Source organism: Poeciliopsis prolifica, unplaced genomic scaffold (genome assembly GCF_027474105.1).
Source record: "Poeciliopsis prolifica strain line A6 unplaced genomic scaffold, Auburn_PproV2 SCAFFOLD067, whole genome shotgun sequence".
Classification (NCBI taxonomy): Eukaryota; Metazoa; Chordata; class Actinopteri; order Cyprinodontiformes; family Poeciliidae; genus Poeciliopsis; species Poeciliopsis prolifica.
Window position 1 is genome coordinate 242,237 of NW_026562442.1, and position 24,341 is coordinate 266,577.

The window sequence follows — 24,341 nt, forward strand, 5'->3', positions numbered from 1 at the left end:
TATTAAATTTAACAGAATAACTTGACATGCACCAAGAGGAATTTTGTGTTGAAGTTGTGAACCCCACTTTTTCTAAAGCTTTGACCTGCTGGTAGACGTTTTATCTCATCATGAGCCTTTTTAAGACATTCACATTTTTATGTAAGCAATATTTTGACAGTTTTCTGAATCTTCTATTAGCCAGCAGTATGACTAGCATTTCTAAAACATGAATCTTATTTTTAAAGTTGATAAGTTTTAGGTTATGCAAGTCGAAAGCTCCTCATTTCTTTTAAGTCCTGCTCTCTCACAACCTGGGTGACCCACTGGCACATTTTAGAAAACTGTTCCATCTTTATATAGCTTCTTCTAGCTTTATGTGTCCTCAAACTTCATTTTTAGATCCCTCACTGATGCTGAAAATGGGAAGTAAGCAATACCTATCGACGCTGACCAGCTGCTTTCAGTGAAGGCAAAAGGTTTTTGACTCTTATCAGGGCAGGTTGCGCTGTAAATCATCCGATCCGGACATGAGCCAATTTTTCAGTGAACCTTTGACAACAAACAAGACTTTATTTGGATGTAGATATTCCCAATGAATAATTTTCTCCTCCCTAGTCAAGTCATTTTTTAGTATCCATATATACTCTGTTATTGGTGTTGTATAATGCTGATATGCAGTAAACCTCATCTTTGTTGTGTAATGGCAGGTATTAACGTCTCTATAGTAATGACAGTAATTCTTTTAGATGGGTTTCTTCCAGCAGCACCACAAAGTGGCTGCTGCTGTAAAGAGAGAAGAAGAAGCTCCCACAAACTGCTATCTCTGAGCTTTGAGTTGAACATCTTGAGGAAGCAGCAGGAGGAAGTCGAGGATGGGAGGGGTCTTCAAGTGTCTTCTTGATGTTAAATTTGGACTTCTGTTCACTCCTAGATAATAAACCAAAAATAGCAATACCTGTCCTCTTTCTAAATGATAGCTGTTGTTTTGCTTTGTGGATGGATTTTTATGTTTTCCTGCAAAGTTGCAAAAGCTTTTTAGGGATTCTTGCCATTCACATCCTCTCATGTATCTTCGAAGGAAAATCCTTGCAGTTAGCTAGACATGCTCCTTTTAACATTGGTCTGCTGTTTGTTTCTCTGTGGTCTGTTTAAAGAATTGCATTGTGAGCTTTCCATGGAACCTTGCTGTGTTTTAAAATGCGATTTTCTGTATTTATTTACATTATTTTGTGTTTTTTTGTTTTTTGGTTCTATGGTAGTGCCAAAAACAACCCATTTGTCTGTTTGGTGACCAGTGGAATGACGCCGTCCATTTTGTTTTATGGCTTTATGACACCACTTCAATTCCATCTTATTATTTTTGGATTATAGAACTCCTGATGTACCTTCTGCATTTACCTGGTTCTGATCCACTCCACTCCAAGATAATCCCATGGCTGTCTGACATCAGTCAGATGTGAAAGCTTTTAACTGATTAAATATTAAAAAATATGTGCATATCTCTGATCAGTGTTTGGTCTGGACATTCAGGCCTCCAATAGGATAAGTATGTAGAAAATATGGTTGTAGCAGACTTGAGTTATTTTAATAAAATTATAGCAAAATGGTAATAACTTGCATTTAAAAACACTTGTATATATTAAAATGCAGAATATTTTTAAAGTGCAATTAAAAAAACAAATGTGTTCAAATCTATTTGCATGTTTGTTTTGCACATTTTCCAGAATTTCAACATGAAATTGCTTTATAATTGCCTTTCTGACTTTATTTTGCTGCTGCATTGACAACCATCCTGAATCACTAATGGATTAGCAGTGCTGTTTTCAGAGGCTGCTCACACAGCCCACATTAAACTGCATCGACCAATTAAATGGGGCTTCCGGTGTCCATTGATTTGGCGTAGCGCTTCATTTTATTTTTGCTGTTGCATCAACTTCCTAGAAGTGTCAGTTTCCATTATGTATGGGCATTTTTGTCAGATCCAGCGGCAGGAACGCAGCTTGTTTGTCTCACTAAGTGACAACATCAATTACGGTGCATTTAATGGTCTGTAGACTTGGGAATTTCAGCTAATGTTTCCTATTTTTTTTTTTTAAATAAAGGATCAATAAATAGATCCAATATAAACAACAGAGTAGTATGACTAACTATTTCATTTACAGTCGGGAGGAAACTCTTTTCTCCAGCTGTGTGGTTCAGCACTGCCCCCTCGCTGCTCATCAGCTGGCTGAGTGGAGGCTATTACACTTTTACATTACATTTAAGGCCATTTTGTTTTTGGTTAAAAATATAAAACAACTATAAATGATGATTTTAAACTTTGGTCAATGGACATTGTTCCTGTTTTCTCTTGTGTACATGTTTAAAGCTGATTTGCCTCCTCGTCTCATCTCTGCATGACACCAACCAAACAGGTTTAAAGCATTACGTATGTAGGAAGAGGACTTGCGTCACATTTGATGTATGTAGGCTTGGCAACTCTGAGTTGATTGGCTAATGAGTTTCCCTGTATGAATTCAATTAATTACCTGCAAACCCTTTTATTTTGGGTGGAATGACTGTCTGCTGCTTGATATCAAATGTTTGATTAGGTCTGTTCAGTATGCAGAAACATGGGCTGCCTACATGTTGGAGAATATTCACATTGCAGGCTGTTTGAAAATGTTCCCTTCAGGCTACGACACCAAACTTTATTGTCGACCACAAAACGCGACAGCCATTAAGGAATTGGTATAGTAGCTGCCCGGAGCGTTTCTCCCAGGAAGGCCTCTGACGCATTTAAGGGAAGTCCGCCATCATCAACGGCCGCCTAAACAGGCTTGTTTCTATTTTTCAAGAACACAGAATAATGCGATTGTGATTGCATATTTTTATCTTGTCTCATAAAAACAGGCAGCTGCCAATATACAAGCTTTCTCAAGCGTGTAGAAAGACAAACATACACAGTGTAAACGTCCCCTATGATCATAATCTGCATAGATAATTCCCCTTTTATTCTCCAATACAAACTGAAACACAGTATGACAAGTTGAGAGGAATAATCTGTGATTTTTTTTCTGCTACGGGTAATTATTTATGGAAATGTAAAAGTGAAAACTCAGACGGCACCAAAGGGTAATGCAGCACCATTCAGTTTGCAGAGAATTAATGTTTTTATTTTTTATTTTCCTTTACCGTCTTGGCTGATGTTGAACACTCTTATGTTTCAGTACAGGTTACCTGTTCCAAATCAAATTACATTAGACAACGCACACACATAACATATAGCACATAAATAATAGTTGTGGTAGTGTAGTGTTTCAGATGATCAAATGTTAATATCAGGCTTAATATTGTGTAAGGACAAACTAGTTTTCAAATAAGGATTACATTTTAGAGTTGAAAGCTAACCAAGCCACCTTAGAGGAACAATCACCATACTTTTTGAAGTAATCTATTTTTTTTCTTTGTTGTTTTTCATTGAGTTTTACTAATTTCAGTGACATCTGTGTGGAAAGTGTTACAAATCTCTGGAGAATGCATGGAAAAGTGTTGACTCTTTCCAGGCATGCCTTGCTAACTAACAAAATTACCCAAGGAGCAGATTGACGACCCAGTGGTCCAAATGGAGCACAGAGCAACATCTAAAGCGCTTCTGAAGAATGATTCAAGAGCGAGAATCCTTTCCGTTTTAAAGACCAAAACCACTCCAGACCTGACCCACGTTTGTCATGTGGGAAAATATTTTGCCGACTTATGAGACAAAAATGAAACTTTTTGACAGGTGTTCAATGCTATGCCCGATGTAAAACCAACTCAACCTTTCAGAAAAAGACCTCAATACTGACTTTTAATGATGTCGGTTGTAGTTTAATGGTGTAGGACGTTTGTTCCTTCAATTACTGAACAATTTGCTGCTCTTTACCAGAAACAATGAAGAAAAATAACTGGTCAACAGTTTGTTTTTTGTTTTTTACAGTTTGGATATTCTCATCTGAAATCAATAGACCGCCAGAATTTGTTGTGTTTTTTATAATTGTAGAATTGTAATACTTCAATGTGCAGTGAATTGGAGGTCTTGCCTCCATTTCAAAGGCTACTTCAGCTTTAATTAATTAATCATCACTTTGTTTTATAACAAAGAAAAAAAAAACAGCTTAAAATCCAAAACGTACAGTCTGTGAAAAATTCCCCCTGAGCCTTACAGCTTTCTCTCTTTAAGGAATCGATCGCCTACGTACAGCCGGACCTTATAAATGAATCTCGGTTATATCACGCACATCAAACACAAATAGACGGTTACCGGCAGATAAGTGCAGCGAGGCTTTTAATGCTTCAGAGCCGGGAGAGTGCTTCCAAAACGGTCCAAATTTGGACAAGGATTCCAGTCAGATAGTGGTGTGCCCTGAACAGGAGGCCGGCATGCGTTCATGCGTGTCTGTTTCTCTTGTGGATGCTTATGTTGTCATAGCAACCCGAGAAGAGAGGCACATGGTCCAGAGTGCAGCTCAGGGGTCAAAGGTTGGAGGCGTTTTATTTTTTTCTTTTGTATTTTTTTCCTCTTTATTATTGTTGTTCTTAAAAGTAAACCACAGCTAACTGTATTTTAATTGAAAGTAATTTATTTGTACAAAATAAAAATTTTCCTGTGTTTGTTTTTTGTTTCAGGAACTTTCCACCACTATAGAAAACATGCATAAAAAAAAGCTACATTATTGAAAACATAACGTTTGTATATTTTTTTCAAACCATTGTAAAATCGCCATACTATTTCCATCCAGCATTTCATAAACCCTTACCAGTCAATGAAATATAGTCAGAATCTAGGCCTGTTCACTCTTTTTGCAAATTCTTAGTCATCTTAAAGATTGTCTCAAAACGCCTCCATCACGATTTAAATCAGTCTCAAATTAGAACTCCCACACTTGCTGTTTTTTTTTTTTTTTTTTTTTTATTTCTCGTGGGCATCACTTGTGTTGTCACTGTCAGCTTGGTTTGTGGGTGGTGTTAGTCAGGACACGGTTCGAGCAGCACCGTGTCTAATTTGAGACGGTTTTCATAGATTTCATTTTCATTCAAAGGAGACATTTGTTCGTTTTGCTTCCACAGGTGACAAAGTGGTTTATGTGGAGATTTATATTGAATGAATGGAGGTGTTTTGGTAGCAATTTCAGTGGTTTTAATTTTTTTTTTTTCCCCAGGTTATTTAAACATTCTGTCTGCAATGTACTTTATCATGTTCATAAGATCCAATAAATAATAAGGCAAATATTAAAAATATATTACACTAATTAAAATTTGTTGGAGCCAATACGTTAATGAAAAATGCAATAATTCAGTAAATGAATGAGTTGGTTATATTTATATTGGAATTGATAATTATAAAACTTAATTTTTAGAACTGATCTGGGTGAAACTACCTGAATTTCTGGGACAAAATGTTTGGCTATCATTTATAGCTGACCTATTTCACTTTCCCCCTTCTCTTCATAAATTATCAGTATATAAACACAACACGTCAACGGCTGTATCAGCCAGCGCAGCGTTACACTCTGCGGTATTTCAAGCACCCCTGCTATGTGCAGGCATTTTGGTCAAGCTCCAGCTGCCTAAATTCCTCAACTGTTCTGGACACACACAGCAATCCATCAGCAGGACTCGAATGCTCTTCCCACTGACATAAACCCGCGTGGAAGTGTGTGTGGAGAAGTTTGTGGTCTCATTCTGCTCCCCTTTTCTTTTAGGCTTGCATAGATGACAACATTGACATGGTGACATTCCTGGTGGAACACGGAGCCAGCGTCAACCAACCTGACAATGAGGGATGGATCCCCCTCCATGCTGCAGCTTCTTGTGGATACCTAGACATAGCAGAGTAAGTCTCTCTCTTTCTCTCTCTCTTTTTCTGTCTTTCTTGGAAACATTATCAGCTTCATCTGATTTGAGTTCAGCTTACTCATCCTTTACATCCTGTTGTTTTTACACTGAATGCTGCACTCTTTCATCTTAAGATCAAACAAAAGTAGACGTCTGGTTTGACCCATAAATTCAGTTCGAGCCTGATTATTTACTATTTTCTTTGCCGTGCTGTCTGAGTTTTATGAAACTTCCTTAATACTACTAAATCAGAACAAAATAGCTAAGATATTTTTCAATGCTATTTTGCCACATCAGTGCTGATGCAAGCAAAATGTAAGAAAACAGTGCATACAACTATATTTTATTGGTAAATTATTTGTATTACATTTTCAACTATCATGAATAGAACATATATTTTATATTAACAATTGAACTGCGGTCAAGAATAGGCAAGCAGCTGACCTTTTCTGACCATCTTCACATACGTGTAAGCTGGCAGTGTCTTTAGCTTTCTTTTATATCAGTTTTCCTGATCAGATTGGTATAACCGCAAAATAAAAGGCTGAAGTTTATAGTTTGGTCTTCATGTCCCAGATACATTTGGAACAGCACGACATGAATTAATGTCGGGTATTTTTTCTGGTTGCATTTTCAGATGAGAATGTTAAAATATTTTCAGACAAAGAGAAAGGGACCCAAGGAAGATGTTGATATGGCGTTAGATGGAGATTAAGGTTGGACAAATTTATTGACCATCAGTGGCTCTTCACCTGGTTGACTTTTAAAAGCAATTTTTCTTTTTTGTAGTTTTTTTCTCCCTATGAGTTACTTTCTTAATTAATAACAGTGCTTGATTGAAGCCAAAAGACGCAGCCCATGGAAAAAATAACTAATCCATTTAATGATGCATACAAACTCCTTCCAGCTGCAAACAAAAGCTTTTGTTTTCCCCAAAGATCCTTCAAAAGCAGCGGCAATTTACTCACTTATAACAAAGGCATTCATTTAGATAATAAATCATTTATTGTGACACAATTTCCTCAAAATCTCAGGAATGTAGAAATGATGCTGATTTGTACTGTGAAGTGTAATATTTCAATATGAAGTTCTTTCTGTGATATTGGTGATTGAAACAAATCTAACACTTAACAGATATCATGCTACTCAGCACTGATGGATCCTCTCAGACTGATATCTTATACAACAGGCCGAAAAAACAGTTTTCATCCAGAGTTGCTTAGAATTTCCACAGAGATGGTGTGTTTGTGTTAATGTTAGGTTGTCAGAGTTCAGGGTTTTTTAATTGAGGTTCTTAAAGCTGAAGCTAACAGCTAACCAATACAAAAGCAAAGTTTTTTTTATTTTTCCTCGCAATCTTTGCAAACTCATTTGCTTACTCTTCAAAGATTCATCAAATAGTGTGACTATGACTTTAAACTGGAGTCGTTTTAAGGCTGTAGAAGTCTGTTTTGGTTGCTGCGCCACCTCTTTGGCTAACCTTAGCTTCAGCTTCTAGGTCCAACAATTCTGAGTACATTTTAAATCTATACACAAACAGTTATTTTTCAAGATTAAAATAACCTTTTCAAGACATTAAAAAATCACATCTAGGTCCAAACTGTGCCACTAATGTGCTTTTTGACCTTGAAGTTCTCACTCGTAATTGAAGTTATAATCTTGACGTTCTCACACCATGTAAGATTGCTGTTCAAAGAGATGTTCCCTGCGTCAGTGAGGGTTGAATGACTTGTTTCCAGCTGAAACAAAATAACTATCTCAGTAATTTTCCAACAGGAGGTTCTTTAACCTTTACTAAGTTAAATTCAAGGGGTGACTCCTTTTTTAGCTTGGCTTGGTGGTTCAGATGTGTTTTAGCATTGGAGAGTATTTCAGTCACATGCGAATTTTGTATTCATTTGAAAATATTTCAGGCCACAAAATCGGGAACACTCAGGTTATGGAAACTAAAGCAGCAACACTATCACTCCGGCAAAGACAGTCCTTTAAATCTGTCAACTCTAGTTTAAAAAAAAGCATTACCTAATCCAGAGTTATGGTTGGTGCTCCTTCAGTTTCAAAGCAGTGCCTGTTTTGGTTAATCTAGAAATACTCCCTGTGGTTAATAGTGTGTTCTTTTTAGTACTACAAACTAAAATTTTCTGGGTTTTGTGGTTAAAAACACAAGGAAAAGTCTAATCTCGTCAAACGACCCTGCAGAAATTATCCAACATTGCTGCCAGTCATAAGGAATGCAACGAAAGCTGCAAGTATAAACTATTTACTAGTTCTGACTGTAGAATACTTATTTGAATTAACAAATTAAATGAAAATGTATGATCAACGTAGACTATTTCAAATAATTGTTAGCGACAAAATAAATTGTTAATCCCACTTTTTAACACATTTTATCTTATGAGACAGGGAACAGAGAACTTCTGTCAGACAGCAGCGAACGTCAACAGGTTGTTTTGCAACCTCTGTATTCTCAATATTTGCCAGTTCTGTTATCTTCTTGATATAAAAACTCTTTTTGTTGTTATTGAATTCTAACAGATTCGGGTCATTCTCTACACCTAGAGCTGTACTCTAGTATTTCTTGCCCTTTTTGTTTTTGTCAGGTAAGAAGATGGCTCATTTTGGCATAAACCAAGACATAGATGTTATCAGGAGATATTTAAACAGGCTGAAGGGGCTAAAGGAGCTCAGTGGTACTCATTGTTCAGCACAGTGGGAGTGTTCTTTGACCTGCTTTACTAGGGTTACATTTCAGAAGTCTAGCTCTGGGCCGATATGTTTTTTTCCAAAAACTGCAGCTGGCAGGGGAGAAACAAACATAACGTATTGAATAACATATTAAAAAAATTCTACTTCATTTTGGTTTATAAACTGTCATTTCTGAGTGGATCCTCGGGACACACCAGCAAGAGGCAGTGTAGCAGAAAACAAGAAGTCATTTGTTTAACATTTTCAGGGAAAATGTCAAGTGGCTGTGCCGATATGGGTGACTAATGGAGACATCATGTCACAGAGGGACAAGCTCTACAACCTGACATAGGCTGGGAGCTCTCAGTAGGTCCTTTTAAATCTCAGCATCCTCTTTCACAATCGCTGTTGTCAATGAACAGAACCAGATTTGTTTAGCTCCCTTCTCACCATGGTCAACCTAATGCAGACTCTGGGTAAGAAACTCACTGGGTCTACAGACCACAAAACCACAGAACCAACCTTGGAAAAGAAGGAACAGAACGTCCAATCAAAAAGGTTGAAAATTTGACGTAATTGTTCTTGGTCAGTTTCTATTTGTGTGAAATTCAAAAGTCTTTGAAGTGGGTTGTTGGTCTAATGAGAAGGGCCTGAGTGTGACCACCGCTTTAATTGGAGGCAGCTGAACTAGAGAGGCTTAATGGTTTAAATGTCTTCAGTTGCTGCAGGAAACTAGGCTTTGAAATTAAAATGACATTTGCTTCATCTGACTTCATCTTTTTGTGCTTTATTTTTAAACCCGTTGCACTTTCTTCATAGCCTTAGGAGACGGAGAAACAAATGCAATTAAATCAAGATCTTGGCTGATAAATAATAGAGCCGCACAATGTATTGGACTGGACTAGTCATCCCAGTCTCAAAGCATGCAAAATGGAGACGGCAAATTACTGTAATGTTTTAAAGTGCTATGTGCGGAAATTACCCCAAATTCATATTTGGGCGTTTTAATGGATGACTTGATGCCCACACCTGTTAAGATCTTGTCTGAGTGACGAGGCAGACCAGAATCCTGCAGTTCAGGAAAACTAATGAAGACAATAAAATGATTGAAATGTTGCCATTTTGTTACTTTCTACTTCCATTTCTTACATGCATGTGAATCCTTTTGTATCTTTCTTGAACTATTTTGTATCACTTTATTATTCTTTGTAATTATGGAAGTGCATGTAATGTTTAAATATTTACGTAATTCCCATTGATTGTGGTTCTGATCCTGATTTGGTGCAGTTGATGCTGTTTACTCACCAGATAAAGCTTGGTAACAAACTACATGCATTGTTTTCTTTTAAGGCAGATACAACATTCATAATCTAACGTTGTCATCTTATCGACTTATTATGTAAGTGGCAAGTACTTCTATGAAACTTCCACATTTAGAGTTATTTAACTGCCATTGATTGATTTACAGTTTCTTCTAGAAGTATTGGAACTACCTGACCTGTAAAACAATACGCACCAGTGAGCTTCGCCACCGGCATTGAACTAAAAACTAACTTTATTCAAAACTTCCTTCCTGTCTTAACAGTTTCCTCAGAGGTTTTAGGAGCTAACGTTTCCCTTCACATTATTTTGAGGAATTAAATTGCTGAAATTCTTTTCTGCAGGTATCTGATCAGCCAAGGCGCTAATGTTGGAGTTGTGAACAGTGAGGGGGAGACGCCTCTGGACATCGCTGAGGAGGAACCAATGGAGGAACTTCTACAAAATGAGATTAACCGACAAGGTACAGTATGTCGTCCATCCCCCAACTCCCTGTGGGATGAGCCAAAACTTGTCATTATTCAGTTTAGAAAACTGTGCTGTTGGCAAATATCTTTATCATTTGGTAAAATATGACTATCTACATTTGACTTTGTAATTGGTTTATTGGACTATGTGTGAATGGATTTGAATCTTACTGTCTGATTCTATTGCATTGGAACAATTTGAATTGAACTTAATAAATGCCTTCATGACATTTGTTGTTAATGGCGCTATTTCAAAACACAGGACTGAATCTAAAAGAAAATATGAACGTATAAATATTTGGAACTAACTTTATTTCATAATGTCTAGAATCAAGCGATGCGCCTATGTTTTAATGGCAACCTGAAGGAGCCTCTTGGTATTTCATGCATGCAAGTCTGTGTTTTGAAATATAAACTAGAGCGTCGATGCGTCAGCCACCTGCTGCTTCCTGGCTCCCCAATATAACTAACTTGTTATAGAAATGTCATGCATCTGTGTCACTCACTGTCATGTGATGATTCAAAAGTGAAAAGCTGAGTTTTTACTATTTCTGTTCGGGACACTCCTTCATGGAGAGCAGCTGTCTGCAACATGTCACCCGGCTGCTGTCCAGAGCTCCTTAGTTTGTATTCATACAAAAAGACCTGGTTCATTGTCTGAGGCATCAACTGCATTGGCTTGTTTGTTTACAGTCAACAAGTTGCAATGCTTGTACATACTTAATACATAAATACTAAAGAATTAATTACGCTGGAAGCTCTTCCTGTCTTATTCTGATCACTCTCAGCCGAATCCTCTATTATTAAATAATGCTAAATTGTTTGCAGTGTCCAGATGTCAGTGAGCAAAATCTAAGTTTTTGTTTCTTAAAACAGAAGCAGGATTGCAGAAACTGCTTTCATGACAAAGCGCCACTGGAGAGTGAATTCACAGCAATCCTGTCCTGAGGGCAGTTGCTCTTTTCTTTTTTCCATGCTAGAGGTAGTAGGCAGCATTATGCAACTAGCTGTTGTGTAACACTTCTCTGCATTTGTGGGTTGATTTTTCTGTTGTCAGATGGACACCACAGAGTTAAATTTGTTACCAAGTGGCCAGCAGAATCGCTCAGCTTAGAAAACTTGTCCTCGATTCTGTAGAGGGAACTCCCAAAGCGCCATCTTCAAATTGTAATGGCTGAAATCTAGAGATTAATGCTGCAGTGGCATCGCTTTCATGTTATCTACTATTATAATATTTCACTGCCATCTGTGTCATCTCACATCAGGTAGACTCTTTTCTCTCACTTAAAAAAAATCAGCTTTGAAGTGCCAAGTTTTCCACTTAGTTCTTGCTCTGTGTTGCTGCTTAGAGGCCATTAGGCTCCATGCTTTTTATAGACTGTGTTGTCTGCTTCAGTAGAGATCAAAGGATGCTGGCTGACCCGGTCAGCCCTGGTTCTCTACATTAAGTAAAATGATGTGCATCAGATTGTTGTCATGCTCTGGTGAATTACATTGAATGCAGTGCCTTGCATAAACATTCAAACTTTTTGAACGTTTTCATGTTATCGTGTTGGGGTAAACTCTAATGCGTTTAGTGAGAGTTTGTTATAGACACTCAGAACTTTGTAGGGATTTGTAGGGATTGGCATTTGTTTTCTGTCTCCAAGGTGATACTTTGTGCAACCACCTTTCAATGCAGATACTGCTGCAATTCATTTCGAATGGGTCTATCATGTGGTTCCATCTAGAGCAGAGGTCAAGAACCTTTAGTTCAGCTACACAAAATCTGTTTAGAGAAACAAATTACCTGAACAGAACCTACTACATAATTTATTTCTATTAAATTAAAGGACAACTACTTTAAGTCTGGTCATTTTTTTGTAAAAATGTGAAAATGCATAGTTTGCAACAAAGAAAAAAAGTGTTTAGTAATTATTATTATTATTGGACTGCTATTGTAATTTTATTCAAAAATGTTTTGTAAATGTTACTTTAAAACACTTATAAAAAGTTGCCAAAGCTAATGAAAAAAAATAACAAAACAAAAAGCTTTTGCATCTTAAAACATTTCCTAATGCTTTAGCATTTGTAGCCAAAGTTACTGAGATCAACAGTGGAGTCTTAAATGAAACATGTGGCTCAATCTCAGACGAGACCATTTATTTTACTGATTGTTTTGTTGAATCATAAAACATTAATATTTCGTAAGTTGAGAAAATAAGAATGCAGTCGAACTCCGAATCAGTGGAAAGTAAAATAAGATGGCACGACTGTAACGTTCCTCCTTCTGCTCTCAAAACCTTCTTTAAAATGTTGTTTCTTCCTCAAGCAAGCATTTGCCAACCCGAGCATGTAGTCACAGACTTTCCTTTTTTAGCTTTTGATCAGAATGGAGCAAAAAAGCTTTATGATGAGCTTAAGCTTGGCTCCGACCCCAGAACACTTCTTGGGTCTTTGTTTATGGAATGCAGTTGAGGCTCAGCTGGAAAATCAGCACAGCAGCAGTGAGTTTTCAGGCCATGTTTCAGCCAGGTGTCACACTAAGTCGGGGCTGTTTTCACCGCTTCCTTGTATGGATTGTATAACACTGACATACTGACCCACTTAACCAGCTAGGCAGCGTCAGTGTTTGCAACTATTGTGTTGTTTAATTTACTGGATATTGGCACAAACTGTTCCCCAAAGCATAACAAAGTACTCAACAAAACCCTTGCATTCAGAGGTGGCGCTATAATTATCTACGGTCTGGTTTTCCTCTTCCAGAGCCTGAAACACAGCATATAACACAAAGACTTGGCTGAAGATAATTACAGTGATGCCTACGGTGGAAACTGTGGCTTGTTTTGCGGCTGATTATGTGGTTTGTGTGTGTGTGCGCATTTGTAGAAGTTCGACTGACATCACCTGACAAACTGTAAATAAAGCAAGGTGAGACATCTTTCTGGTATGCACGCCAATCAACCAGATGCAATCAAATGTGTGGAAAAATTGATAACAGTGCCAAGAATTATTCCACTGTTTCCACTTTGGGAATATATTTGGTGAAGCAGCAGCTTTCTCCTTAGATGCAGGTAGTCTTTATAGTTTCATTTGTCTTTATTCTTCCAGGGTTGGACATAGAGGCTGCCCGAAAAGAGGAGGAGCGCATCATGCTGAGAGATGCTAGGCAATGGCTGAACAGCGGTCAAATTCAAGACACCCGGCACGCAAAGTCGGGAGGAACGGCACTCCATGTAGCCGCTGCCAAAGGATACGTGGAGGTTTTAAAGTAAGCATCTCTGCATGTAGCAACCTGCAGCACGACGCTGGTTCACCGGGTGCATGCAGAGGAGCACTAGGGACAGAGTTGGGTTATGACAGCAGTCTCAACACAAGATTTCCCAGCGTAGTTGCGTCTTATCATTTCGCTTTGTTTTGACATGGTTTCTGTGGGTTGTTAATACACTTTGCGCCGCGTGAGCATCGAAGCGGCAGTAACTTGTTCCTCGGCTCCGGGATGGCAGCCAGAACGCGGCTGCCTGTGGTTCTTCGAGGTCCTGTCTGACACTGAGCCGTCGGTTTTCTCCATCCATCCAGTTTTAGCAGTATAATTGAAATAAAACACACAATTTGCAAAGTTTAAAAGGAAGTTTTCACATAGTTCCTTGCAAAACAATTTTATCCCTTAAACTTTGTCACATAATTATAACAACCACAAATGTCAATGTTTTAGGGTATTTTATGTGATAGACAAACCCATAGTGAACCTAAATGTGTTTCTTGCATTTGTATTTAACCCCTTTTTACGCCCAATAAAAGTCTGGAAATGACAGAGAGGTTGGGAATAAAGTTGTGGAGAAGCTTAAATCAGGATTAGAGTAAAAACACATTCAACACTGCAAAAACTCAAAATCTTATTTTTTAGTCTAGTTTCAAGTGCAAATATCTGAGATTTTGAAATAAAACAAAATTAACTTAAATAACCTATAGAAAGTTGTATTAAATCGGTAATTCCTTACTATTGATTAAAAATGTGATAATTTCACCTGCAAATTTTCTTACTTATAAGAGGATGTTTTTCCAAAATTATAGGGGAAATAATCTACCAGTGGAACTAGTTTATTTTTATTAAGTGATTCTTGACTTAAATCTTCACAAACAATTCTACTTAAATATTTTGCTGCTTGTGATCATTAACTGCTTTAATCCAAGATTCAGATTTTAATAATCTAATTTGACTCAAGGTTGTCGTTTCTGGCAGCTGCTTGAAGGATCGGTTTGCAGAATCAACATTCACTAATTCACACACTCTTTCTGTCCAGGCTTTTAATCCAAGCAGGTTATGACATAAATATTAAGGACTATGATGGCTGGACACCTCTTCATGCAGCGGCGCACTGGGGCAAAGAGGAGGCGTGTAGAATACTCGTGGAGAATTTGTGCAACATGGAACTTGTTAATAAAATGGTGGGTAATGGAAGCTTGTTACTCGCACAGTGTTTCTGCAATACTTGACTTATTTTCACATCTTCCCCTTCAGGGCCAGACTGCTTTTGATGTAGCTGATGAAGATGTTCTGGGATATTTAGAAGAGCTACAAAAGAAACAAAACCTGGTGAGTCACTGACTGGATAATTCATTCAAGCTTAAGGAGTTTGGATGAGCTTCTGAGACCAATTGTCATGCTTCTTGTCTTCATTTCAGCTGATGAGGGAGAAGAAGGATGCTAAAAAGTCTCCTTTGATTGAGGTGACAACCACAGGGGACAACAACCAATCACTGAATCCACTCAAAAGGTAGAGGGGGTTTTATCCTGAGGGAAAAAAATAAATCTGTGCAAATATTTACATGAAAGGATCGCATTTCTGCTCTAATCTCCACTTCAGCAAAGAAACGCTGCTTCTGGAGCCGGAAAAGACTGCGCCACGCATCGAGACCTTAGAACCGGAGAAGGTGGACGAAGAGGAAGAGGGGAAGAAGGACGAATCAAGCTGCTCGAGTGAGGAGGAGGACGAGGAAGATTCAGAGTCTGAAACTGAAGCAGGTAATGTTCACAAAAAGAAAAATGTGAATTAAAAGATTTTTCTGAATGTTTGTCATTTTGACATAGCTAAAAATGTTCTTTATTGCTCCAAAGACAAGAGCAAAACCCCAGCGGTGGTGACCAGCAGCACAACGACGACACCGACCCCGGCCACCGTCAGCACGTCGTCTCCAACGAGTCCAACAAATCAGGTGACGACGCCCACTTCACCAGTTAAGAAGGTAAAACATCTTGGATGAATTTCTTGTTAAAACAGTTTAGTCTTTGAGATTTTGTTGAATTAACCCCTTTAAGGAAGTCCAGAGTTGCAGCTCAAGCTTGATCCAACAGTTATCATGCTGGTTTAAGGGGGTGATTTCTCACCTTGTGTGAATACAGGTGGTCAGGTCAATGTAGTTTTTAAAACACAGTGCTCTCACTGAAATCAGTTAAATAAGTTGTAGTTTTTATTCTTTGGCTCTTAAAATAAAAAGGAATTCCCATTCAGAATGAGTTATTGGAAAATCTGGATCTATTAAAGCTCCAGATTTCAGCTGTAGATTTTATTTTCCACTTGTGTTGTCAGTTGTGTTGTTGCCACATTTGGATCTGCTGCCCTCTGCTGGCAAAAAGACACAACTCCTCTAGCATTACTGAGCATGTAAGCTGCTGTGGCTGCTTGTGTGACTAAAGAAAAGCAACTGAACTGTTTTGGATGTCCAGAAGCTGCTGACTGAATGAGGAGCTTTGTGGAAAAGTTAAATCAACACAGAAAGTGTTGAACTCAGTCACTGAGTTGAACTCTTCCTGTCTGCTTTAGTAGTTCTGCTTCTTAAGCTTCCAGACCTTATTTAAAGCCTGGTTCTTTCTCACCACACCTGATTGATAATTGAACATTTTTCATACCAACCGACTGCAATTATTTCATCTGATCAGTACCATTAGTTGGGCACCAGGTGGTGTGACTCGGCTTTGAAGTCCTCGTGCACAAAGTGTGTCTCTTTTGCTTCTGCTTCTGTCTTATTTTCTTTTTCAACCTTTCTGTCTTCCTCCCTGTCCGTCCCGTTTTATCATCCTCGGCTCTTGCCGCGGTCGCCTTTTAGTTTGATTACATTACACCTCTCATGCCTTTGGCGGAGCCAGGCTGTCCTGCATTGTGGCGTCAAGGTTTGCGCAAAACTGGCATTTCTCTTGTGCCCAAAAAACCCATGGTGAGGCATTGGTGTGCACCAGAGTTGTTGTCTCATCCTACATGCACTTGTGTACTCACAAAGCACTAAAATCTCCCCTAACTCCCCACCTGTTCCAGGTGATGTAGGATTTTTCCACTTGCTGGGGTTGGCCTGTTAAAGAATTTTGCGCAGCAGTAAATTGTGATTCTTCAGGGGACGGCAGCTTTTGACTTGCACATACCACATTATTAATTACTTTCAGCTTTCAGCTATGTTTTCTCTTACAAACAAAGTAAATATTTGTAAGTGATATTTGTGTGGAAGCATTTGAACTGCTCTTTTTACAGAAAATCCCCCACATTATTCTTTTGAGTTATATTTGACCATGGCTTCTACCCTAGTGGAAAAATCCAACAAGTGATTGAACTTCCCTTTCACTCATCACCATTACATGGTGCTTTTTTTCCACTTGTAATCAACAAATGCACTGCTAATATTTAATTTTAATTTGTGTTTGTGTGTTTCCTGTGTTTTCAACTGCTTTCATCCTCTGACAGAGGTTAAAATAGTATAGAATCAAATATTTATTTGCTAAAACCTTAGATCGAAGCCAAATCTTGAATACGATGGGAAGATAATTTTTCTTAAGTTTTTATCCTTAAAAACAAAGTATAAAGTGTTTTGCAGAAGTAATTGTTCTCCTTCAGCTTTTCACATTTTGTCACATTATGATGACAAACTAAAATGTATTTTCTTAGACCTTTATACATTATGACAGAAAGTTGAATATAAATGTGAAGAAAGAAACATGTTGCTCTCTGTGCAATCAGATTTGTGTTTGTCTGGCACAATAAAATACATTATGTTTGTATGTAATCTGGAAAAATGGGAAGAGGCGCAAGGAGATAAATACACTTATCAATTAATCAGTAAGCATCTGACGTGATCCCCCTTTATTGTTTACTAAGACTACTAAGAATATTGCTATAGTCGTGAACATAAATGTGTATTTCACTGTTATCAAAGCCGCTGCTTCATCCTTTCATTCTCCAGGTCGTTCAGCCTGCCGGAAAGGCCTCAACCAAAGTGGAGGAAGACAGGAAGGACGAGTCTCCGGCTTCGTGGCGTCTGGGTTTGAGGAAGACGGGCAGCTACGGCGCGCTCTCCGAGATCACAGCCACAAAGGAAGCCCAGAGGGAAAAGGACACTACAGGCGTGATGCGATCGGCCTCCAGCCCTCGCCTCACCTCATCCCTGGACAACAAAGAAAAGGAAAAGGTCGGCAGTGATGAGTTAGATTTATTTTTTTCAGTCCAACATTCCGTTTCTACTGTGAGTAGAAAATACTTTCATACCTATTTTGTCAAACACATGATTTTGTGGTTGTGTAATCCAGCCTTTACCATTCCGTGCAAAAGTATCAGTACACACTGAGCTTAACAACTCTCTGGAATAGCTTTTATTTTAACTTCATCCCATAAATAGACCAAATTTTGTGAAAGTTGTGTGTCCAAACAAGTGTTAATTAGCCAAGGAGCATCACAGGGTACTACCTTTTTCTATTAATGTTTTTCTTTTTTTATTATTATATTTTTACTTAATGTTTGGTCATGTTTAAACATTAATGTAAGAAATTATTGTTTTAGCTTGCTAACAGAATGCTTGCTTGTTCTGATTTCTACAGGAGAAAGACAAAGGAACCCGACTTGCGTACGTGGCCCCAACCATCCCCAGGAGACTTGCCAGTACTTCAGACATCGATGAGAAGGAAAACAGGTGAAGCTCTGGAGCAGAGCAGTAGCGACTCTGTGCAAAAGAATTTCACATAATTCAATACGCCAATACTTTGATTCTAGAAGTTATTAGAAGCAAATGATGAGGTAAAGAAATGGAAGGTACTTAAAGAGCTTGTGGCTCCCCAGGGACTCTACAGCTCTGATACGTAGCGGCTCATACACCCGGCGACGCTGGGACGACGACCTGAAGAACAGCGAAGGAAGCTCTTCCACCAACCGGACCTCCAGCTACCAGCGCAGGTTAGCTCCTGCTAAACCTCCATCCCTCACCTCAGGATCTGCTCTCTTCATTTAGATCTGACCTGCTGCAATCGCCGCTAGTTGCTTTTCATAGTCAGATCAGCCAATATGTATGTAAATGCTTTTATTTGTACCCTCTCAACCCCGGCCACAGTTTGTTGCATGACTGTGCCTGTTCTGTCAAGCCACAGTTCAAACACAACTTATATATTTTTAACAAGCCTAGCTACTGTTTGTTGCATCAGATAAATTATATTCCTGTTTATGACACATGAGCATAGACTAAAGCTGCATTCATATCCTGACAGCTTTAAACCATCTGTTAAAAACAACTTCAATTTGGAAACTTTGTTTTTCTCTCCCCACTGAAAATATAACAAGGAAGAAAGCAGAAAGTAAAGTTCTTTTATTCCCAGACGTCATTAAGTTTTATCTTATGAATGCAGCAGTAGTGTGCTTCATAGACTTAAACATGTTTTGTGTGTTTTATAAATGTAAATGTTTGTCTGTGTTTGTGTGTGTGCGCACCTCCACCGCTAACTCTCTTGGCCACCTGCGTGCCGACACACTAGCACGTCCCATACGCTAGCGCTGGGGCGGAGCGGCAGCACGCGGGACGTGCCAGCCAAGTCTTCGTCAACCTCCAGCTTGGATCCTAACACCTGTAATACTAAACCCTGGCAGCCACCGTCCTCCCACTACCCGTCCTACAGCATTTACCGCAGGTACACCGCTGCCTCCACACCCAGCTGTCCTTTCTGTCCGCCTCTCTGCTCTTCTGGACATTTTCTGCCTTCGCTCGGTTTATGCAGCACCGTCTCATGCTCTGAGTTTTAGTTTGTATTGTTCAGTTCCGAAGTTTTAAGTTCAAGGATTTTTTTTTTTTATCTATAATACTTTAAATGCAGGAGAAATTTTCAAAAGCCCCGAACTTCTCAACATCTTGTCTTCAAGACACACTATATGCTGTCAAAACTTTTGGAAATAAATTCCAGATTGTTTTTTTATAACCATTCAGTATAATGATCATGAAAATGATTGTTTTCAAGTCTTAATATTATAAACAAAAATGAGCTAAAATGTCATCTTTAGATGTTCAAAACTAATGGGCTCATACAAGTTACAGCTGTAATTTGACTCCGAAGTATTGACTCAGAGGTTTTTATTTCCACTTGTAATCTTTTCCTTCCACTATACAAATATTAAGTATTTGTAAATCCTACTAAAATACTTTCACCTTTATTGTAATTTAAGGTAATGTGGGGAAAAAGGTGGGGTATGAAAAATTTTTCAAAGCACTGTAAATGCATTTAGAAAATAAATGAAATAACTGATCTGCAATCTTCCTCCCTCATCAGTTGAGATCTTTTCTAATCTGAGTCATCTTATCCCACCAAGCACAAACTCTCCTCAGTCTCAGTCTGACCTGTTCTCTCTCTCATATTGTTAAAGAACAAATGGCAATAAAATCCTACCAGCTGTCCTATAATAAGGACCGCTAAGTAACACTGATGCAACTGATGCTGGGTTTTTCCCTTAAGAGGCATCAGCGGCTTTGACTTTATGTGAAAGTGTCACTGACACTCGGCTGAGTCTGGTGACTCGGTTTGTTTCCTGGGGAATCTGTGAACACGGCCTCCTAAACTCATCAGATTTATGTGGCGTATCGGCTTCAATCTACCCTCGGCAAAGGAGCAGGACAGAGGCGATGCACGGAGATAAAAGAGCTGACAGAAAAAAAGCAGACCGGTTGTGTTGGTCACTTACGTAACATCTGTGTCCCTTCAGTGGCTCTTTCGGCAGAAGACACGAGGACCTGAGCTCCTCTACCACCTCCTCCACAACCACCACCACCTCCTCGTCTGTTACCTCGCCCACTGGCCACCGCGGCCTCCTCTCCAGCCTGGGGTCCTCTTCCACCCGAACTGGTTCCACCAGTCTCACCAGCAGGTAAACTTCTTCCACCTGTGGTCAGTTGGAGCTTATAGAGACAAACTATTCAGTCTTGGTGAAAAGCTCACTGTTATAACAGGTACTGGTCAGAGGAGAGTGCAGAGAGGGAAAAGGAGAAGGAAAAGGACTCAGCTGCTGTTATCCCCACTATAAACACTGGCTCTACCACAACCACCACGTCAACCACTACCACCACCGCCATATCCACCACTACCGCCCTCACTGGCATCGGCACCGGCCCAGAACGACGCAGGTAGCGCACACTTCTCTTTTAATCCTCCTCTGCAGCTCAGTTGTTCTGAAAAATGTATCTAACATAGCTTAAAACTTTAACCAACAAGTGTTTTCACAGCAATCTAGATGCTTTCTTAAAATTTTTATTTTATTCAGTTTAAGAATCTTTCCTTTTCCACACATGTTGCGGGAGAGAAAGTATGCTTTAGTAGAGCGGCTCACTGAAACAAGCCACCTGTCTGTGTGGGAGCAGATTCACAGTCTGGACCACTCCAGCTGCTTCCCCATATAAGGACGGTGGGCTGAAGGCCAAGGGCAACATGCTGTTAACCACAACGTTTTGTTGTTTGTTCTTTTGCAGACACGTTTGAGCTTTAAGCAAGGAAAACTTGCTTGCTTGTTTTTTGTTTTTTTCCCATTAGGAATTGTTTTTATCTTGGGTTTAAAGAAGGTTTGGCGATATTGACTTAGAATTACATCTCAAGATTGTGCTGTACTGTTGTGATAACAATAAAGATTGATTGAAAAACTTTTTTTTTATTTTAAAACAATTTCTTGTAAATGGCATTTTATAACAACTGAAGGTAACATAGTTACTTGATTGTGCTATAAAGTGGCACTATGAGACTGGAAAACACATAATACTGCCGCTTTAAGAAAGTGTGGAGATTTCTGCCAACATTACACAAGAATTCAACATTAATATGTACATAAAAATTTTCTTGGTTTTATTTATTTATTTATTTATTTATTTTTTTTTTAATTATTTTTTTTTTATTTTTTTCTTTCCTCTGCAGCAGTTGAGATGCATTTCTGCTCCCAAAAGATCAGCTGTAGCTTGCTCAAGTGTGATTTATTTTATATGTTTATTTTCGCATAGTGAACAAAAAAAAATCACATTTCTGATAAAATTTAAGAAAAAAAATTCTCATTTTACATTCATTCTGCAGAGCGTCTTACATAAGAGTTGCTTGAAATGTTTTTTTGTTTGTTTGTTTTTCTGCATCAGGTCGTACCTGACACCGGTGCGAGACGAGGAGTCGGAGTCTCAGAGGAAAGCTCGATCCAGACAGGCCCGGCAGTCGAGGCGCTCCACCCAGGTCAGTAATGCTTTTGGAAGTGTCTTCAGAGTTTTTATCATTAAAATGAACCGAAGATGTTGCATATTGCATCGGGATTTAAATGTTGTGACGTTTCTTTGCTGCAGCAGGGCTGAAACATTTTACTGGCATTATTTTTCTAAACAGAAAATGCCCCTTGTTTTTCCAGGGTGTGACTCTTACTGACCTACAAGAGGCTGAAAAAACAATTGGCAGGAGTCGTCCCCAAAAGACCCGCGAAGAGGAGAAGGAGGAGAAAGAGAAGCAAGATAAGGAGAAACAGGAGGACAAGAAGGAGACTGAGACCAAGGAGGATGATTACCGATCAAAGTACCGGAGCTTTGAAGAGGTACCTGCTTCACCTCTGTCATCTCTCTTGAAATGGGCGATGCTTTAACACATTTCTAATTTCTCCTCTTCACACCTTGTTTTTCCCGCAGCGTTATCGACCTTCGTCTTCGTCCTCTTCCGTTTCCACCGTCAGCACTGCCTCCACTGCTCCCTACTCCAGCTCTTCTTTGTCCTCTGGGTCCAGCGCCCTCAACAGGCCCAACAGTCTGACGGGGATCACCTCATCTTACAGCAGGTCCTCTCGAGACACAGAAAAAGGTCGGTCCTCTTCAAAATCACCAAAATAAATAACAGCTACACTGTTTGAGGCAAAGATGTGTAGATGAAAACCTGTGTGAAGTTCTAAGATCCACAGCAACAGGAAAACAGCCACAAGCTGATTAAGAAGGTTGATGCAGAAAATGGAGTTTCCTTGATTTCTTTTGATTTTTAGAAAGAAAAAATAAGTTTTTAGTTCACCTGAATCCACAGTCTATGGTTTAGTTTGTAGCAGCCAAAGTCTTTTCTAGCATCTTTATTTAAATATTATCTTTTCATGCAGTAATTCTAAAATAAAACCACACAGATAAATATTTTATTTTAAGACACACTGAATTTCTGTGCTGCCTATGATTTGAAGAGGCATTTTTAAGGAAATCTAGATGTTTAGTGGACGGTTATCAATAAATTAGTGAATAGTTTAATAAACTTTGTTGATGACACACATTTAAATGATTGTAAAATATCAAAATTCTAACAAATTGCCAGACAAATACATACACTTAGAGGTCAAATATTGAGATCTTGATGTGAAGAAATGTAAAATGTTTTTTCCAATGACAGAATCAGACAGAAAGGATGAAGAGAAGGAAGGGGAGGACAAGTCTCAGCCCCGCTCCATACGGGATCGCAGGCGGCCCCGGGAGAAGAGACGCTCCACTGGGGTGTCCTTCTGGACTCAAGATGTAAGACTTTTTTTTCATTATTATTATTATTCTTACACTCTTCAGGTCAGGACACTTGATGTTCTCCTGTGCTCATTATGGCGATGAGACCTAAGACAACCACTTTCTCTGATTTTAAATTCCAGGGTGGAGATGATGACCCCGAGCAGCAGTCGGACTCTGAGGAGGGCAGCACCAGGGGAGAACCACAGGTAACTAACCTGACCCACACTGAGGACGAAAAGTAGAACTTCAGCCTGACAGTCTTTCTCCCTTTGATTTTTGCTCTTTGGCTTTTATTCTATATGCTTGTCTTTTGCTCTTTTTCTTTAATCTTTTGGTAGATGTATGTCACTTAGTTGACATCAAACATGATGTTAACTTCAGTTTTAGGTGTCATAAAGTGGTAGGAATGAAAATACTTTAGTGAAATTTAAAGTTTTTATAAATTAGTCATGAAATGCATGCCGTTCACTTTTGATGCAACGTAAGGCCGAAAATGCAGCTTTGCAAACTCATTAGTTTCTGGGTGAGCTTCCTGTTTGGAAGAGAGTTATTTGAAGTCTTAACAGAGACAAAGAGACAGTTGTTGTTTGAAGTCAGCCATCAGGGAGGAGGAACTCCAGCTGTGATCCGTCACTTACAATGGGTGGAGCTGCAGCAAAACCACGACAGGAAATGAGTGTTTATCTCTGGATAGAGGAAAACCTTAAGGTCACGGCTTCTCCAGCTACTAACAGAGAGCTGAAATATTTAATTTATCATTCATAAATAAATCTACATGGGTTTATTAGGTGAGACAAACCTAATTGTTTTAGTTCTTTTATATTAACTTTTTTTTTTGTTTGTTTCCTTACAGAGTGACAGATTGTCCAGGTAAGTTGCAGCATCACCATGTTTTGAATGCAATATGTTTGAACTGCAATATTTGGTTGCTAATGTCACCTGTTTTTATTTATTTATTTATTTGCAGAAATGAGAGCACTTCGTATTTAGATCGCAACGATGCTCTTTTTAGCCGTAGTTATGGTGAAAGTCGAAGGCCGTACTCCAGCCGACTGGATAGAGACGACACCACCGACTACAAAAAGGTATGCACTCACTTTTAGCTTTCTTTTTTTTATTTTATTTCAATTTGGATGACAGAAATCCTGATAAACAAGAAGTTAATGGCATGAGAAACTAAAAGTTCAAAAGTTATTCTGGTCTCCTTCTCATGCAAGTTCTATTTTCTCAAATATTCTTTAACAAGCTGTTATTTTTTCACACAGTTTATTC

General features: G+C 38.7%; 1 protein-coding gene across 7 annotated transcripts in view; it reads left to right on the top strand.

The window, feature by feature from the left end:
* Positions 1–24,341, top strand: part of ppp1r12a (protein phosphatase 1, regulatory subunit 12A) — a 41,254-nt gene that overhangs the window by 11,182 nt on the left and 5,731 nt on the right. For 3 of the 7 annotated variants that reach the window (XM_055020387.1, XM_055020386.1, XM_055020389.1), the window contains exons 2-23: positions 5,706–5,836; positions 10,188–10,306; positions 13,401–13,560; positions 14,594–14,738; positions 14,812–14,886; positions 14,976–15,067; positions 15,158–15,315; positions 15,409–15,536; positions 16,398–16,505; positions 17,520–17,744; positions 18,151–18,242; positions 18,389–18,502; positions 19,075–19,227; positions 20,291–20,452; positions 20,535–20,708; positions 21,699–21,789; positions 21,959–22,138; positions 22,230–22,398; positions 22,963–23,084; positions 23,210–23,275; positions 23,923–23,939; positions 24,037–24,154. In XM_055020387.1, the coding sequence (XP_054876362.1) occupies positions 5,706–5,836; positions 10,188–10,306; positions 13,401–13,560; positions 14,594–14,738; positions 14,812–14,886; positions 14,976–15,067; positions 15,158–15,315; positions 15,409–15,536; positions 16,398–16,505; positions 17,520–17,744; positions 18,151–18,242; positions 18,389–18,502; positions 19,075–19,227; positions 20,291–20,452; positions 20,535–20,708; positions 21,699–21,789; positions 21,959–22,138; positions 22,230–22,398; positions 22,963–23,084; positions 23,210–23,275; positions 23,923–23,939; positions 24,037–24,154 (2,799 nt within the window). The remainder of the gene's footprint in view (positions 1–5,705; positions 5,837–10,187; positions 10,307–13,400; positions 13,561–14,593; positions 14,739–14,811; positions 14,887–14,975; positions 15,068–15,157; positions 15,316–15,408; positions 15,537–16,397; positions 16,506–17,519; positions 17,745–18,150; positions 18,243–18,388; positions 18,503–19,074; positions 19,228–20,290; positions 20,453–20,534; positions 20,709–21,698; positions 21,790–21,958; positions 22,139–22,229; positions 22,399–22,962; positions 23,085–23,209; positions 23,276–23,922; positions 23,940–24,036; positions 24,155–24,341) is intronic. The other 4 variants (XM_055020391.1, XM_055020388.1, XM_055020390.1 and 1 more) reach the window with 3 other exon arrangements.